Source organism: Dipteris shenzhenensis, chromosome 24 (assembly GCF_047967505.1).
Source record: "Dipteris shenzhenensis isolate YYH24624 ecotype China chromosome 24, Dip_SZ_1.0, whole genome shotgun sequence".
NCBI lineage: Eukaryota > Viridiplantae > Streptophyta > Polypodiopsida > Gleicheniales > Dipteridaceae > Dipteris > Dipteris shenzhenensis.
Window position 1 is genome coordinate 36,962,030 of NC_141619.1, and position 17,482 is coordinate 36,979,511.

The 17,482-nt window shown below is 43.7% G+C and overlaps 1 protein-coding gene across 5 annotated transcripts in view; it reads right to left on the reverse strand.

Moving 5' to 3' along the window:
• Positions 1-17,482, reverse strand: part of LOC147886559 (uncharacterized) — a 178,489-nt gene that overhangs the window by 106,515 nt on the left and 54,492 nt on the right. For 4 of the 5 annotated variants that reach the window (XM_087395698.1, XM_087395697.1, XM_087395696.1 and 1 more), the window contains exons 3-5: positions 16,163-16,233; positions 2,040-2,151; positions 1,801-1,904 (exon numbers count right to left, since the gene is read on the reverse strand). In XM_087395698.1, the coding sequence (XP_087251824.1) occupies positions 1,801-1,904; positions 2,040-2,151; positions 16,163-16,233 (287 nt within the window). The remainder of the gene's footprint in view (positions 1-1,800; positions 1,905-2,039; positions 2,152-16,162; positions 16,234-17,482) is intronic. The other variant, XM_087395699.1, reaches the window with a different exon arrangement.

The window sequence follows — 17,482 nt, forward strand, 5'->3', positions numbered from 1 at the left end:
TGTGGAGGTCTCGTCTCGTGGGGGTCTATGTGATTTGGTTGAAAGAACTCCGTGACTTAGGACTTAGTACTGCCATTTTGCATTTTTTGCATTCTGCATTGGTGTGGCTCATTTAGTAGCTCCACTACCACAGCTCATTGTATCAAGTTTTTCATAGTCTCATAGACCCATCGGTCTTCTGAAGACTTTAATAAACTTTCTTTCTTCCTTCCTTTCTCTTTCTCTCTCTCTCTTTGCTTTTTACACTCCTTGGGAGCTGCCATGTGCCCTCCCTAAAGCAAATGTACTAGAGGGTTTCTTGCTGTCCCATAGACCTTTTAGTCTCCAGTGGACGTTAATAGACTCTCTCTCTCTCTCTCTCTCTCTCTCTCTCTCTCTCTATATATATATATATATATATATATATCATTGCTTGGCATCTCCGAGGAGGGCTTTATTGATCCCCCAAGGTATACACGGATCCACCTCCCACATCCACTTAGGATCTCTATTGGGCAGTTCCATGTTTCATCACATCAACTCTACATTGAGAGTGGGCGAGTTGAGGGAGTATCTACGGAGAGGTGCATTTGTACCTTGTGTGATCCATAGGAGATGAGTCTGAGAAGCACTTCATCTTTAGATGCCCCGTGTACTATGAGATCTGAGGCCACTACAAAAGAGAGGGTAGGTAAGTGAGGAAGAGAAGGGAGGAAAACCCTTTGTTCAAGATTATACCAATGGCACGAAAACCATGATATATGAGTATATTTTATAAAAGACTATAATCTGATCCTGAGAGATATTGTGAATAAGTCCTTGGACTAACAGAATTCAAAGTATCAAGCTATCAGAGCAAAGACCTCCACAAGGGTCTTTGCAACCCTTTCAAATTAGTCTACAATCCATCCAAGCCAAATTAAATATCACACAGTTGACCTTTTCTTGCTGGCATAAATCTAATTGGGAGATTTCTTTTCCATCATTCTACAAATGTCCCGACATCGCATCCACTTGTAGGGCTCTCCTTCTATGTTGAAAGATAACATGTGATCTTTGTGCCACTGTGCTGTTGGCTTGGAGTGCTTTTACTTGGAGCTACTTTCCAGGAAGTATGTATTCAAAGCAAGCACCTGTGCTTATCTATCTCCAGCCCCTTCGTCTCTCTTCCTAGCCCCATTCTAGCATGCAAGCAGCTGCTTTCTCTCATCTGCTCCACATCTTCATCCCATAGCTTGCCTCTCCATCTGTTTTCTTCCCACTGGTTGTTCCAGCCGTGAGTCAGGCCCCTGTACTTCTTGCTTTTTCCAGTATGGCCTGACTTTTCTTTCCCCCTTCCCCTTGCCTTCTTGCAGCCTGTCTCAGCCAATGAGTGGCTTTCTTCTCTCACCCTTCCCCTCTTGATTTGCACAGCCAATGGGAAGATCTCCTCTTCTTTAGCCACCCACCATTAGTCTCCATTCCTTCGCCACCCGCCATTAGTCTCCATTCCTTCCTAGTGCTCATCTCATCTATACATTTTGCATTCTTCATCTCCTTGGATAGAGGTTTAGTTCAGCCCTCCCACCTATGTATTCTTCATATTGCAACAAGACTGGGACTTGCTCATACTGGCCCTCCCATCTTTTGCACTTCATTTTATTGAGCCATAATGTTGTCATGTTGGCAATGTAATCCTCTCAGGAAGTACATAAACCTTACTTTTTCTTGAATTCCTAGCAAAAGGAAACTTGTTTTAGCTCTCTGTTACGAAGTGTCATGGAAAAGATGTTTTCATTGCAAGGAGACAAGTCAAATGTGCATAAAGGTGCAAATACAAACCTCTTTTTCTGAATACAACTCCCGGAAGACAGGAGCGAGGAATCTGCCACTTTCCAGTGCCATCCAAAGCTCTAGCTTGTTTGCTGGCAATGATACATAGTATTCTGTGCTGTCACAATGTAATCCAAGGCAACCATTATATACAGGAAAGATATGAGAACTTCATACACATTTTGCAAACTTCTAACAAAAAGAAAATGTCATGCCTAAAAAAATAAAATTATGACTATTGAAGCTACCTGTAGCATCCTGTGAGGTCTGAGCATTCAAGCCAACCCCACCTTGTCGAGAAATCAAGGCTCCATACTCATTTGGGATAGCAAGGGATGCTGCCTCAGATTGCAACTCTAGCTGCGAGTTATTTTGGACAGAAGATAAGAATTGGGAAAATCATGGAGAAATAATTTCAATACATCATTCCCCTAGCTGCTCACCTGCCTATAAAGTGCAAATATAGACAAGACTAGTCCACAACTTTGAAGATCAACAATGGATTAACAAGAGGAGATTTCTTTCTACAACATGCTTCTTCAAAACAGGATGAATCAGAAGAGTGTACAGGTGTTGATGTGCTCTTACAAGTCATACTCTCCAAACTGAGGTTAATATCCATTCACAAAGGCTCAAGGATGGATGAGGTGTGAATGAACGTAAAGTAGGGGAGGGAAACTTGATACCGGATAGCCAACCAGAGCCCTAGGTCGAACCCTGCCAGGCTCAACCAGAAATAGTCGACTTGGGTTTGTCAACAGGAGCCGACTATATGGCAACTCTTGGATGGCACATGGTTGTACCCTACATGTGCTCTCAACTTGAATCGTCTAGACCTAAATAAATTGGATCATGCAATTCCTTGGCAAAGTGATTTGCAAATGGCTGATCTCTTTCTTGATCAACCAGGTTCTCTCAAGTCTTGTCCAAGTTATCTCATGTGAAGGTCTTAGATATTAAGCAACTAAGGACTGAACTCAAACTTATAGAATGGAGCATTGACATCCAACATCCCCCTTAATGTCCAAACTCTAGACTATGGTGGTATGACATGAAGTTGAAGGTAACAAACTTCACGCACCTTTTTACTTCCTGCTGCTTTCGAACTGAGTGATAGACATATTCATGACTGGGAAAGGGACATTAAAAAGAAGCGTTTATACCAAGAGACCACACCATACTATCTTCCCTTATATGAGAATGAAGATGGTAACATTCCAAGTGATGTTATACTCAAGCATAGGGAGAAGGAAAGGATCAGCGGAGGCCATAATCTCAACAAGCCGGTCTGTGCCAAAGAAAAGAGCCATACGTTGTTGAAAGAAGATCTTGCGACTCAACATGACATGAACTGATATATATCAAGGAGTTTGAAGGGGCCGATTGGATCAAATGGGTAGGTTCCGAGGAAACATTGCACCTCCTTCATAGACACCTTTATACTTAGCTCAAAACACTCTCCAAACTGTCATAAGACACAGAGACCCATAACTTTCAGCAGAGACACGATATAAAATATTCAAACACATATCCAGATGCATCTTAAAATGGGCTTCGCTCTGATATAAGTTTCATAAGAAACAGAGAAGCGGTCAGAAAGATATGGGCAGTTTACTGGATGGGGGTCAAAATTGTCTGAAAAAGAAATAGTCACACACACAGAGTCATAGTTTTTGGGTTTGAAATCTAATACAATAACTGAAGACATAGGATGATGATCCTTGAAGAGAGCTTCGCGCTAATATAAGTTTCGTCCGAATCGGACGACGGAGCAAAAAGTTATGAGCAAAATACTGACAGGGAGTCAAACTGTCATGAAAAACACCTACTCCTACTAGTGCTGACTTGGGAGAATACTACCTCCATGCTTAGACTTCATCAACAATCCAAGTCCCATAGAGGTCGCCTATGAGAAAAGGAAGAGCTCCCTTTGTGGCTTGGGAAATAGATAAACCATGTATGCACATGAGTGGCCGAATAGACAACACTTTAGAGTACTTTGGAAGAGAAAACAATGGAAAAAGGAAAGAGACACTCAAGAGAGAGAACCTAAAGTGAACTTCATTACCAATAGAGTGAGACTCCACTCCAATGCAACTCAAAATACTACCAACACAAGAGAGAAGAAGAGGTTTCATATGTACAAGAGGGAGCGGAAGCTCCACGACTACTCATAGAGAGAGAATGAACTAGAGAGAGATAGACTCAAGAGTCTACATAAGAGAATATCTACAAGAGGGAGAGAAGGCTCATGGAAAAGACTTGAGGAGACTAGAGCTACAACAACATGAGGCCTAATGGTGAAAGAGATCATGAACAAGGGAGAGGAGGGCTCCTTTTATAGAGATTTTGTCACCCTCCTTCACCCATTTACAGTTGCTGCCTGTAGATTCTTTTCCCCATCAATCACATAAGCCCGTATGTCACCATCCATGTCCTTTTTGGCTACTCTTGCCATGTGTCCCATCAAAAGATGCTCAAGACTCTTAAAATATTGAGAAAGTCAAGAGTCTTTCCACATGGAGCCCATAGGGACCCTCTCTTTTCCATATGTCCACATCCTCCTTATTTCACGTGGGAATTCTAAAGGGATTCCTCTTGACTCCACACTCCTCCACATGCCTTCCACACGCTTGGCATGTGGCCTCTCTTATATTATTGGAACACATGGACATGAGCCACACGCTTGGCATGTGGCCTCTCTTATATTATTGGAACACATGGACATGAGCCCACCTCTTTAGATGACTCACTCTTCCTATTTTCTTAAAACCCCATAATATCCCATACACAAATAACTCTCACCTCATACCAAGGTATTTATAATTCATACCTATGGTATTTACAATAATCCATTCCACTCATCCTCTCAATCCCATACAATATCTTAGAAAATAGAAATAAAAGAGAGCCGCTAGGCTATCACTTGATACTCAAACTCTTATTAAACATAGAGAAAAACAATACCAATGCCCAATTAAAAATATCAATTTTTGGCATCACAATGGTCAGATGCAGCAGGTGTTTATGAGGCTTTCAAATGAGTGACTTTGTGAAGATGGTCGCTGCATTTTGGTTGCTGGGAAGTACAGCAGATTGATGTCTTTGCTCTGGATCTACCTCAAGATGGTCAAATCACCTTGAGAAGAACCCGTGTTATCCAAGATCCATCCTAACCATAGCATCTTAATAGTTTAGTTCTGTTGATGAAAGTGCTAATGTTGGTTGCTTCTTGTTAGGAAAAGAAACACAAAATTCTCCAATCATGATGCAGTAGCCTAATGTTGAACTGCTGATACCAGTATCCCCTGTCCAATCTGGCTCACATCAGCTTGGGGCAGGCCCAAGTCTTATTGATCGAAATGTCCTCCAACCACCCATGAATCCAGGTCCAGCAGTCTCTTGGAGAGCTGGTGCAAGAACGGACCTCAATTTGGCGTTTATTTCAACACTTTTATGGGCAATAATATCACTTTTCAAGACTTTTTGATGATTATATAGAGGCCATTCTTAGAGCAAGATGTACTAACTGGATTTTTTTTTGGGGGCAAAAGTAAAGCTTTGTTGCATTACATTCAGAAGATATATACAATCATACTCCTGTTGTTCAGACCAAATTCCCTCCAAGGAGGTATAAACTGAGACAAAATTCCCTCCAAGGAGGTAAACGAGACAATATTCCCTCCAAGGAGGTAAACTGAGACAAAATATAACGTGCTGTAGCAGACTGGAAGTATCTGGTAAGTGGTCTGATTACTCCACGGGTTCATCCTTACCAGGGAAAAGAGGGGGAAGAACATATTGTCAAAGATCTTGGGGGGTAGCATCTCATCGTGAAAAGAGTTGATGGTGTTCTTGTATCTCCAAGTGAAGCTGATCAATTTCTTCATTGTAGTTTTGAATGTCCTGGTCAAGCAGAAATTTAGCCTGGGGCAGACAGCAAAGAAGTCTGACTTTGAAACAGTGTGCATAGCTGTAAAACCAGTGAGCAAATTAAGAGTTCAGCAGCAATGAGCTCATCATTAAACTGAAAAGCATTTCTGGCTATCCATTTGTACCAAAGCGCATGAGCTCTAACCCAAGTCCATGGCATATGAAGTCTTCAGTTCATCCCCCAGAAGTGTAGCCTTCCAATTGAGTGGCTCCCCTAAATGTCTCTGAACAAATTTACACACTCTTCTAGCTCTGGGGCAGGAAACAAAAAGGTGGAACACATCTTCCTGTTTGTCAGGGCATTTCTTGCATGACGCATCTCCCTTGCCTATCCTTAGGCTTCTGCAGCTTGTCCATACTCCTTTCTGCATCATAAGCCATAGGAGAGTGGACATTTTCTCAGGGATTTGCTTGTCCCATAACAAACCAAATCTGTTATTCCACTTAAAGGCATTATCAGATAAATTCCACCTGTGGTTCAACGTAGGATAAAGTTCCTCAATACTATCTGAAGGAGTAGGTATGGGTGAAAAATGGGAGGTTCCTACCCAACTGAATTCCTGTCATATATTAATACTCAGCCCCCTTTCGAAGTGATGTCTCCATCCCATAACTCCATGATCAGGGCCTGATCTTCATTAGAAAGCCTAAACTCCCTTCTAATTTTGTGCCACTCTTTCCACATGAAGTATTCTCTGTTCCATAGTTGATCCCAGGTCTACAATTCTTTTTTAAAGAGTTGCCAAGCCTTTAGAAGTTCATCATCATTTAGAGGTTTGTTTTTGAAAATAGCAAAGATCCAAATAGAATCTAGATCCATGAATGACCCTTCCCCAAAGAAGACAATGAGTCCTTTGATTTGCTCAAACGCAGACCACAGTGATTTCCAAAGCTAACTCCCCTTAGTTCTGCAAGATTCAAGGTTGCAGATGGCTAAAAGCATGGGGAAGTCCCTCCATTCGGGAGCCCTGATAGGTCTGACAAAATTGAAGTTTCTGAGTAATAGTTTAGCCCAGTCCCTGTCAGGATTAGAGATTGCCTTTATGATCCAAGTGGCTGATAATTTATAAGCAGCTTGTTGTACATTAATGACTCCCAAACCTCCTTCACTCTTGGGTCTTGTGCAGAAGGACCACCTGACTTTGGATATTCTTCTCTTAGTGTCATTGTCTCCCCAAAAAAGGATCTGCATAGCCTAATAAACTTCTCCAGTCCAGATTGAGAAGGGCACCAACATAATAAATAAAAAATAGATATAGGATAGATACAATGATTTAAAATCACTCTTCTTCCCGCCAGGTTAGCCTGAAAACCTCTCCTCTATCCAGCTAGTTTCTAAATCTATTTAAAAACCAATCCCACCTTGCTTTCATGCTAACTTTGAATCCCATAAGTATGCCCAGAAGTCTAAAAATTAGTCATTGAGAAATCGGCTTACACCCTCATGCCTTTAGTTGCTCATGATCCTTACCAGAGAGAACAGCATAACCCATTTTTAGATGATTAACCTTATATCCAGAGGCAAGACAGATGGTATTTCTCTATGTATTGGGGGGTATTTCTAATCATTCTCTATGTCCACACACTTTAGAGCATTCTCTATGTATTGGGGGGTATTTCTAATCATGAGATTTGTATCGTCTGCAAACTATTGTGTCACCAATTGTTTCCCGATGGTAGTTCAACTCTTTTTAATGCATCTTTGTCTACTTGGTCCTTAATTAACCAGCCCAGGGAGTCTGCAGCAATAGCATATAACAAAGGGGCAAGAGGGCAGCCTTATCTGATAGAACGTTTAGCAAAGGCTAGGACATTTCTCCATTAATGCAGAGCTGGGCAGATGCACTTTTAAGGAGTAATTTCACAAAAGAAATGAACCTTGGTGCAATGCCCAATTTAATCTATCATAAGCTTTGTCAAAATCAATCTTGATAAAGTATACATCTTGTCATGTCTCTTCAGCATGAGCACAGCCCTCCCACAAATTGATCATTGCCACCAAGATGTGTCTGCTCTACAAATCCTTTCTGTTCTTGAAGAATCCATTTATCCATCTTATTCTTGAGTCTCAAAGCCAAAGCCTTTGAAAAAATCTTGTAGCTCTAGTTGAGCATTGTTAAGGGCCTCCAATTTTTAATTTTGTCTCTCACCTTCTTTTGGAATTAGGTTAATTACCCCTCCATTCAAATGGGCTGGTAAGCTGCCCACAACAGTACATTCCTGCCAGAGTTTGAGCAAGCAAGGACCAACAGTATCCCAAAAAAACTCATAGAATTCCATAGGTAGACCGTCTTCACCAGGAGTTTTACCTTCTGCCATGGCAAAAACAACCTCCTTTAGCTCTTGCAGTGTGAAGTCCAAGTCTAGTTGAGTCTGATCAAAACTTGAGACCATTTTCTTCCTTGTCTGCCTACAATTTGGCGCGCTGGCCAAAAAGGCCTTGGAGGTTGTTGGGTGATATGGCATTAATACTGTGTTTCTCCCTGATATAGATAGTAGAGATGTCATTTTCTACTTCCCCTCCTGGGCATATCTTGTAGGTTTGTCTTCTCGTGAGACCTTTGCCTCTTACCTGCATCTTTCCAATTCCGGATAATGTGAGCTCATCCTCATTATGCATGTCATGTGCCTCTCCCTCTCTAAGGTAGTCATGTCTTCCATATTTCAATATAGAGTTGATCTCTTCCTTGTAAAACTCCATTCCATGTGAGTACCGAGACCCTAACCTCCACGTTCTTTGAAACTATAAGGGTAACCTATGGTCAGATCCAAGGAATCTCTCAGAGTCTTACACAAGACGAGATGTAGCCTTTTATATAGAGACCCCAGGAGCACCACTTTTGCCTATTGTCAATGGATACACTTGGGAGGAAGCATTTCGAGACAAGACTTGTGAAACATGTGGAGTATGGGGATCAAGGGGAGTGGCAGTTCTTTACACATCGTCTCTCATTGCGACCATATCCGTCGAGAGGCGCGACACACATGCCTGATTTTTGTGGATTCGAATTCAATGCCCTTTTCAAGAGGACCTCTTCATAGGAGTATGTCACCACCCTCCTGAGAAAACACTTTGCTAGAGACCTACGCGAGGAGGATGAAGTCACCATAAGCAGTCCTATACCCCAAACATCATGGATTTCTGACTCATAGGGAAGTTCTCTTGGTGGGGGGGCTTCCAATGCCAGGACAGGCACGCTTCTGATATCGCTTAGACGAGGATGGGATGTCCCAAGTCCCTGTAGATGGATGAGCACCAGTCGCATATTATGGGCATGCCCTTCCAGACATGGGCAAGATACATGATCATGATATGATCATGGGCAGGCACTTCTAAGCATGGGAAGGATTCATGATCATTTATAAAAGTATAGGTCGATGGCTCTCTTCAATTGGTTTCACTTGTTTTCCCCATGGGGGGGGATCCAATGTAGTTGAATTTCTCATGGGATTCCCTGCCTTCACCTCACATATCACACATTTGTCTCAACACCACCTCCACCAGTGGACCACACCTATCTAAGTTTTAGTAAATCCACCCCACGCCTTATGATGCATACCACGACACTACACATATACCTACATGAATCTAGGAACACTCCCAAACTCATCCTCTAAAAACACAACATAGTGCAGTTTCAATCTCACGATAGTCCCTCATAAGATTGAAAACCATAAACTCCATCACGCATAGTAGGGACTAGCTACTATGACATCCCCACTGACGTCATCAGCGCCCAATAGTGGGTGTAGACCATAGAATAAAAATATGCTCTGACACATACAAATCCACACACCCACACATACTTGAGCATCCATTTATACAAAGTCTTCATACTGAGTTTCTGTATGCACTCCGGAGATGAAGGGCAGACTCAGCCATGACGAAGGCTAGCACTAAAGGAGAAGGCTAATCAAAAAGTAATCCAAATTTCTCACCTGAGTACTTTGCACGCCTTTCCAACTTACTCGCATACATTGATCACATACCGCTCCTAGAGGATTGAGCCGCCCTGATCACCCACTCCCTCAATGAAGCTGCTCTACACACTTTCACACACCCCACTCGCTCCATTCGCCCATCGCCTCTTGGCTCAATACCTTGCAATAGATGGTACGATGGTGCTGAGCACAAGGCTTTACACTGCCTGCAACTCAGATTCAAGACTAAGCATCGTCTTCCGAGAGAGACTGAGATGATAAGTGAGTATCGGCATCCAGTACGTCGGAAGAAGAAGGCTTTCATTTGCCAGAAAGAGGAGTTAACATAAATTTTGTTTAGTAACAACTCTAAAGACTTTTGGTGGAAGTTTCTTGAGAAACAAGCACCACTCCTCGTATGGACACCACACTTTGGCACTCTTATGCACGCACACTATATGATGTACCTAACAAGCTTCCACCCAATCTCTCACACTCACCACGCCGTAAGTCCTGCATACTGATCAATACCATTGGGGTCGAACACGCAATCCCTAAAGTTTCACAATGGCCGTGCAAAATATTATGATGGCCTACGTATTGACTTCATTGCATATGGAATAGCTATTATGGCCCCAGGCAATGCAAGCGGAGATTGACTCCATTAAGAAGAGCCACACTTGGGAGTTGGCGGACTTGCCACTCCATTAAAAAAACCACAGCAGAATGTGGCGGATCTCTTCACCAAAGCATTACCTCATCCAAAGTTTGAGCATTTTTTCAAATCTTTAAACTTGTATCCTTTTGGTGATTGGTATCCACCTTGTACATTGTAACATCGTCACTGCAAGGGGTTATTAGAAATATTTATATTTCCTAAGGCAGTGGTCAATATTGTAGGCCATTCTATGGGCTATCCATAGGTGCCACTTATTCCTTGGTATGTGCCTTGTAGACCTAGTTATAGTCAATTAGGACTATTGGTATAGTTAGTACATGTACCACCTAGGTCAGTCAGAACGCTTAGTCTAGTTAGGGCAGTTAGCCCTAGGGTTTTGTTATGTTGGCTCACCCTTGAGCCTTCACACTTGTTGTTGCAGCATTTTCAATACAACATCTCGTTTTTGGTCTTCCATCACCCATTCTAGGCTCCCTTTGTCCAACAGTGGTATCAGAGCAAGTCAAGGATCTTCCCCTCAACCATTTCCAGCCACCTTGAGCCTTCCATTGCTCATTGATGGCTGTTTGGCGGCCTATTCTTGCTGTTCGTCTGCACATGTGCTCACCCGAGGGCATTTGGAGGAGTTTTGTCATGGGAAATCAACTCCCTGGTGCTGCTGCAGCATAGGCAACTTTTGTTTGGGTATCTACTGCTGTTTTTCGGCACATCTACAGCCTTCCTTCAAGAATTCGGAGCTGTTTACACCTGCTGCTGCAGCCGCCTTTCACACGTGTGGGTTTTTGCTGCTGTACGGACAGCCATACACCCTGTACGGAACTGTCAGATGTGTTTATGACAGTGTACGGACCTTGTACGGAGCACTTATTACACCTGTCACAGGTGTGAGCCATACCAGATTGTTGCTGCTGTACGGACAGTTCTGCTGCTGTACGGAGAATTCCATGCATTTATTGCAGCTGTACGGTGCATTTATCCGCTGTACGGTGCATTCATTGACTCTGCCCTACAGTACAGACCTGTTTCATGATCTGTTTTTTGCATTCTGGAGCACTTGAAGTCACCGACCTGCCACTGCAACACCCACATGAGTCTCTACACCAGCCGATTTTCACACGTGTGGATTGCTATTGCATTTTGAGGCCCTACACCAGCTGATTCTCTTAATTAGAGCTTGCTGCTGCCTTTTGGAATTTATGGCATATTGTTTCAGGTTCTGAGGCCAGCCACTTTTGGTGCTACACCTACTGCCTCTGGTTCTACTTCAGGTGATGGGTCTTCGGGTGATGGTTCTAATGCTACTTCTAGAACACCTGCAGCTCCTGTTACAGGTACTTTGCCTCCTACACAGGAGCAGATTCAGTGGGACAGTCGTGATGCCAAAGCACATGCCTTGATTGCTCTTTCAGTGAAACGGGTTATAATCCCTCACATCCGGTCCTGCAAGACAGCATGGGATCAGCTTGCATCTTTGTATCAAGTGCAGAATGAGGCGAGGGTTGCCTATCTCCGCAAGCAGTTGAAAGATTTGAAGCTTGATGAGGGTGGTAACATGGATGCCTATCTCACTAATGTGAAGGAACAAAGCAATCTACGAAAGCAACCTAAACATCATGCCATACACAAGTTGGGCCATTCAAGCAATTGTTCAAGAATACAACTCTCACAAGTAAAATTCAGCGATCACATCCATGCGCATTACCAGGAACCATACCCAAAAACAAAATATGGCTTGATTTCAGTAAGAAACATCTTGACTTTCAAAAGGCATCCCAATGATGGGACCACAAAACCACATGACATTTAATACCAACCTGCAACAACACGTCACACATATTGGGTAATACAATGAACTATTTAATAATACACCCCTTCAGCACCACAAACTACATCGCAAATAACCACAACAACAAAACATCAATGTGCTTAAACGTTCGAAATCCAATGCACAACGCAAAGTTTAGGAGCAAATGAAAAGCAAAAATGAATTCCAACTTGCAAATGCAATACTATGTTCCAACCAATAACCATACAACATCGACTCTTGCAGCACAAAGAATACCGCAAATACCTTTCACAAAAAAACCTTCACTTTTGGACGCCCCATGACGTCCCTAACACTCAGTAATGTCACCAGGAACAACTCTTTGATAACCACATCCACTTTGGCCTCTCCCTCTGAATCTGAGTCGGACTCCTTTTTATTTTTCCGATCCGCCTTTTTCTCTCTACAGTCCTTTGCAAAATGTCCAGGCGTATCACAGTAGAAGCACTTCTTCTGCTTCCTCTTCGAAGTCTCCTCGTCGTCAGAGTCGTCTTTCTTGGACTTGCCACCGTTAGGCTTGCCCTTTCCTTTGCCAAAGTAATCCTTCGCCAGCATCGCCTTGTCGTCTTTGTCATCTTTGTAGAGCTTATCCCGAGCTTCCTCCTATAGTAGTAATGGACCCAAATCCTCAAACGTCACAGGTTTGGTCATCTGTCCTACTGTCACGATCGTAACAAAGCTCTTGAAACTCCGAGGTAGCCTCCTCAGTACCATCAAGGCCAAATGGCATGAGTCTGTCTTCTAACCAACTGCCGCCAGTTGATCCCTCACCACCTTGACCCTCGTCAAGTGACTATGTACCGTATCTCCTTCTTCCATATCAAGATTGTAGAGTTGATGCTGAAGAAGCAAAATCCGGGAGGTGTTGTCTGTCTCGTATAGATCCTTCAGAGTGACCCACGCCTCTACTGATGTCTCGGTCATCTGGATATGTGGAAGGGCAGAGTCCGCCATAGTCCCTATGATTAATGCCAGGGCATGGCCATCTCTATCTTCCCAAGCTTCGAGCTCCTCTTTGTCTACTGCCATGACTATCTTCCCTTGCCTGTCCACCTTGTCCTCTGGCTTCGGTCCACTCCCGTTGTGAGCTTCCACAACTTCTGAGCCACTAAATGGCTCCGGATTTTCACCTTCCACATCGGGTAGTTGGTCCCGTCTAGTTTCCCAGACTCTCCGAAGTTAGGGATAGTGAATGAGAGAAAACTGGGGGAGGAGGAAGGGAGAGCAGGGGCTGAAGAGGCTGTAGAGGTTGACATCTCTACTGTAATACCACACAGCAAAGTCAACCAAACTCAATTTTCAGTAGACCGGAACTCAAAAAACACCTGACTGAACCTGAGTCACCCTCCTTCTCGCAAGGGCACAATCCTCCACTTGTGGAAGTTGATTCCCAAGAGCGTCTAAATCAGGGCCATCCTTCAGCAAGGTCCCTGCCTTCAGGCTCCCACACCTGTGAGCCTCCTACTTGGGCTCTAATACCATGTTAGAAATGACCCAACAGAGGGTACGCACGGCGGAAGACTGATAGTAATGCCCGGGAGCTCACACAGTGTGATGTGGGGTGTGGAATCACAAACTTCTTAACTTATGTGCATAGATGTGCAAGCTAATAAATAGACAATGCTCAGAGACAAATATAGAAGCAACACTTCATATTTCCGTCCGTCTAGAAACTAGGACAGGGTACAATACCAAAAGGTCTTTCTACTACAAGCCTGACACTTCTAGATCTCTGAGCCCGCGTGCTCCACCTCGAGCATATGTAGACTCTCTGTCTAGATCCCTTCCACCTTGCTGTCCAGAAGCCAGCCTAGGTGGGCAGCCACTCTAGCTCAGTCTGCAGCTTCTTCTAGGTCACCTTGTCCTCCTGAATATAGGCCTAAGGCTCCCCCTTTTCTGCTCCTGTCTGCTGTCCTGAGGGCTGCTCCAAAAGATGAAGAATGAGGGCTGGAGGCCCTCCTTTTATAGGCCCCCAAGGGGGCTGGCAAAAACCGACCAGCCTGCACCAAACTGGCTGACCAGTCTGTGGCTGGTCCAGCCCTATTAGGGCTCACAAACCGGCCCACTCTTCTAGGGCCTTGGCCCTCCAATCAAGGCAAGGGCCCAGCCTATATAAAGTCAGGTCCCTGCCTCATGGCAGCCTCCTTTGCTGCTCCAACAGGCCTCGTGGGTCTACACACCCTCCGTACTGCTCCGTACAGTGGCGCCACTTGTCCTGGGTCTGCACACCCCTGCTGATGTCAGTGCCACCGCCTCTATTTGGGGCCTGTTCCAGCCCGTACAGACATCCCTTAAAGCGCCTCTGAAAGGCTGCTGTGCTGCCCACATGGCAGCCCCTTATGGATGTCCTTTCCCTGTGAGGTGCTGCCCATGTGGCAGCCCCCTTCCTTATCTTTTCTGCCTAGGTTCAACCCCCCCCCATGCTCTCCTCATATGGGGGCTTACAGATGGGGAGGTGACCATTCCAACAGGATGAACTTCCACAATAGTCAGTCAACAAGCAAGAGGTTTGCATAGCTTGAATGGAAGGCAAAGAAACATTGTGCACTATTCCCAAGAAAGGCCATGATTCAGGCCATAAAGCCATTGGAGGTGGTTCATCCAGATATATGTGGGGCCATGCCTAGAAGATCACTTTCGGGGGTCAGAGTACTTTCTCACCTTCATAGACGATTTCAATAGAATAAATTGGATTTAATATCTTTCTAAAATGCCACAGGCCCTTGAGATATTCGAGGAATGGAAGGAAAAGGTAGAGAAAGAAACTGAAAACTTTCAAAACAAACTAAGGGGGATAATTCACGCTAGAGACAAATTCAATCCTTATTGCAAGAAGAATGGCATCAAACGGCAGTTTACCATGGCACGCACATCCTAGCGAAATGGGGTGGATGAGCGAAAGAATCTTCAATCAGCTACAGCAAAGATGGGATTGAGCATGCCGAGATGACCCAAGGTCTTTTTGGGCAAATGCAGCCAATACGGCTGTCCACATCCTAAACAGGACTTTGACTAAAGAAGTTTTGGGGAAGACTCCTCTAGAGGCTTACTCAAGTAAGAAACCTATCATCAAGCACTTAAGATTTTCAGTTTTGACGCATGGGTGCATGTCCACAAAGACACTAGAAGAAAACTGAATGCGAGGAAATGCATGTTTATTCATTGCAATGATGAGTCCAAGGCTTAGTGACTGTACAACAAAGAAGCCAAGAAGGTGGTGGCAGTACGGACATAGTCTTCCAAGAGATGAGCCCTATCTTGACAATGAGACTACCTCTACACCTGCGCTACTCCCGGTTGTGCCTCGGATCAAAGAAAAAGAAGCAAAAGCAAATCCAATAAGTTAAGATTAGAAGACTATTGCCAAAGTGAAAAGATTCGATGGTACATGAAGACCATGGAAGATTCCATATCCTTGAAGTGAGTTCACAAGGTGACAGAAGGTCTCAAAGGAACCAGAAGGCTCTCACAATGCCTTGATGGCTCAAATCAAGTTGATTCATGAGCCAAAGGCTTTAAGGAGGCGAAGGATGTCCTTGAGTGGCACACAGCAATGGAGGTTGAGACGGCTGCCATTGAGAAGAACTACATGTGGGACCCTTATCAATAGATAAAGCTTGCACGCAGCAACCTCTTTCAGGAGAAAACAAATGTGTTACATTGGACCAGAAGCTATCATGAGACCCTTTCCTCTAATCCTAACATGCACTCTCACCTTCAAACCTGTAACCAAACCCATCGCAGCTTTATACTCATCTTCACTCTACAAGGTTTCATGAGAATGATAACCCATAGCAAACCCTAGCCTGAGGCCTGATCCTATATGATAGAAGCAGTCTATATACAAGTTTAATTATCTATGCCACAAAAGGAGATACTTCCTTGATAACGCTTAGCCTGGGATGAGATCAAAACCATTCAATACCAAGTTGACTAGTAACCATTACAAGGAAAAAGAAGAGAAGATGTATAATCTGATTTCGGGCAGTACTTTAAGATTGACACATACTTACAAACTTTTTCTCTAGTGATATCGACTTCATGTTTGCTCCATTGTTCTTGGCATCACGTAAATTGTAAAATACTACAAGCACAAAAAATAACAAATCAGGAAAAAAGCCATTCCCAAAAGCATGTAGTCTAAAATTAAACCTTTACTAGTTCAGCTTCATGATATAGAAAATCAAATGAAGCCCATTATGAGCTACAAAAGAAGATAAACACGGAAAACTGGTGATATACATTGTTACTTCATCACAAATTTTTTTCTCCTCATTTCTCTTTGGGTTTTTTTTTTCGGGTGGGGGAGAAAGAAAGAAGGAAAGGAAGGTTATTAATATCTTCACAAGGCCAAAAAAGGCTATGAGCCCAAGAGACTAAAGTCTACAAAGCTGAAGGTGTCACACTCGCAAAAACAAAAACAAAATATAATACTTATGATCCTAGGATCTACAAGAAAGACCCCATGTCTCAAGATTAGTTGTAATCATGAATCAAGTGTTAGTCATGAGTAGTCTGAGGTCCGTATGGATCTTGACCAAGGTCCCTTTAGGTCCTGCTGTCTCTAGAGCTTGAGATCACCGTCCTCACTTTTGCTTTGTAAAGCAAACTCGGGGTGGCATGAGGCTGCTTGCCTGCTGCCGAGATGCTGCATGCCTGCTGTCGAGATGCTGCAATGATGATACCCCTGATGAGACAGGTGCTCTCACCTCTAAAGAAGAAGTCTATGATCCCGTGTTGTCTTGGTCTTGGTTGTGTACAATGGTGGATCTCATAAGTCTAGACCTGAGTCAGGTGACCTCGTATACGAGGAGTACGGCACATCTCATCTTAGGGTAGTCAATGACACTACTCAAAAGGCATCGATACTTCTTTGAAATTGCATAGTATCTAAGGCACCGCATCAGGATAAGCTCCTCCATCTCCACATCATGTGTGTCACAAAGTGTACAAAGCCTCTCAAGTCTCTTCAAGTAGCCGCAATCTCATACCTTACCTCGATCAAAAACCTGTGGGATGTGGTCTTGAAGTGGCCCATGGTCACCCATACTACATGAGAAAGGTGAGCCTATAGGTACTTGACCTAGATGAAGCTATCCTTGCTTAGATGAAGGAAATGCTCTTGGTAGGAGGCCATATTGGTTGCAAAGGCTGCAAGAAAGAGATCCACGTCACTGAAGAATGTATACGTACCATAAATCATCTTGGATGATCTGATGAATCTCCTACAAACCACAAGAAGGGGTTGTCAATTGAGTACTCATATGGTGGTAAATGATCGATGCCCATGCCCTATGAACAAGAACCATGTGGAGACTCATGCATACCAACAC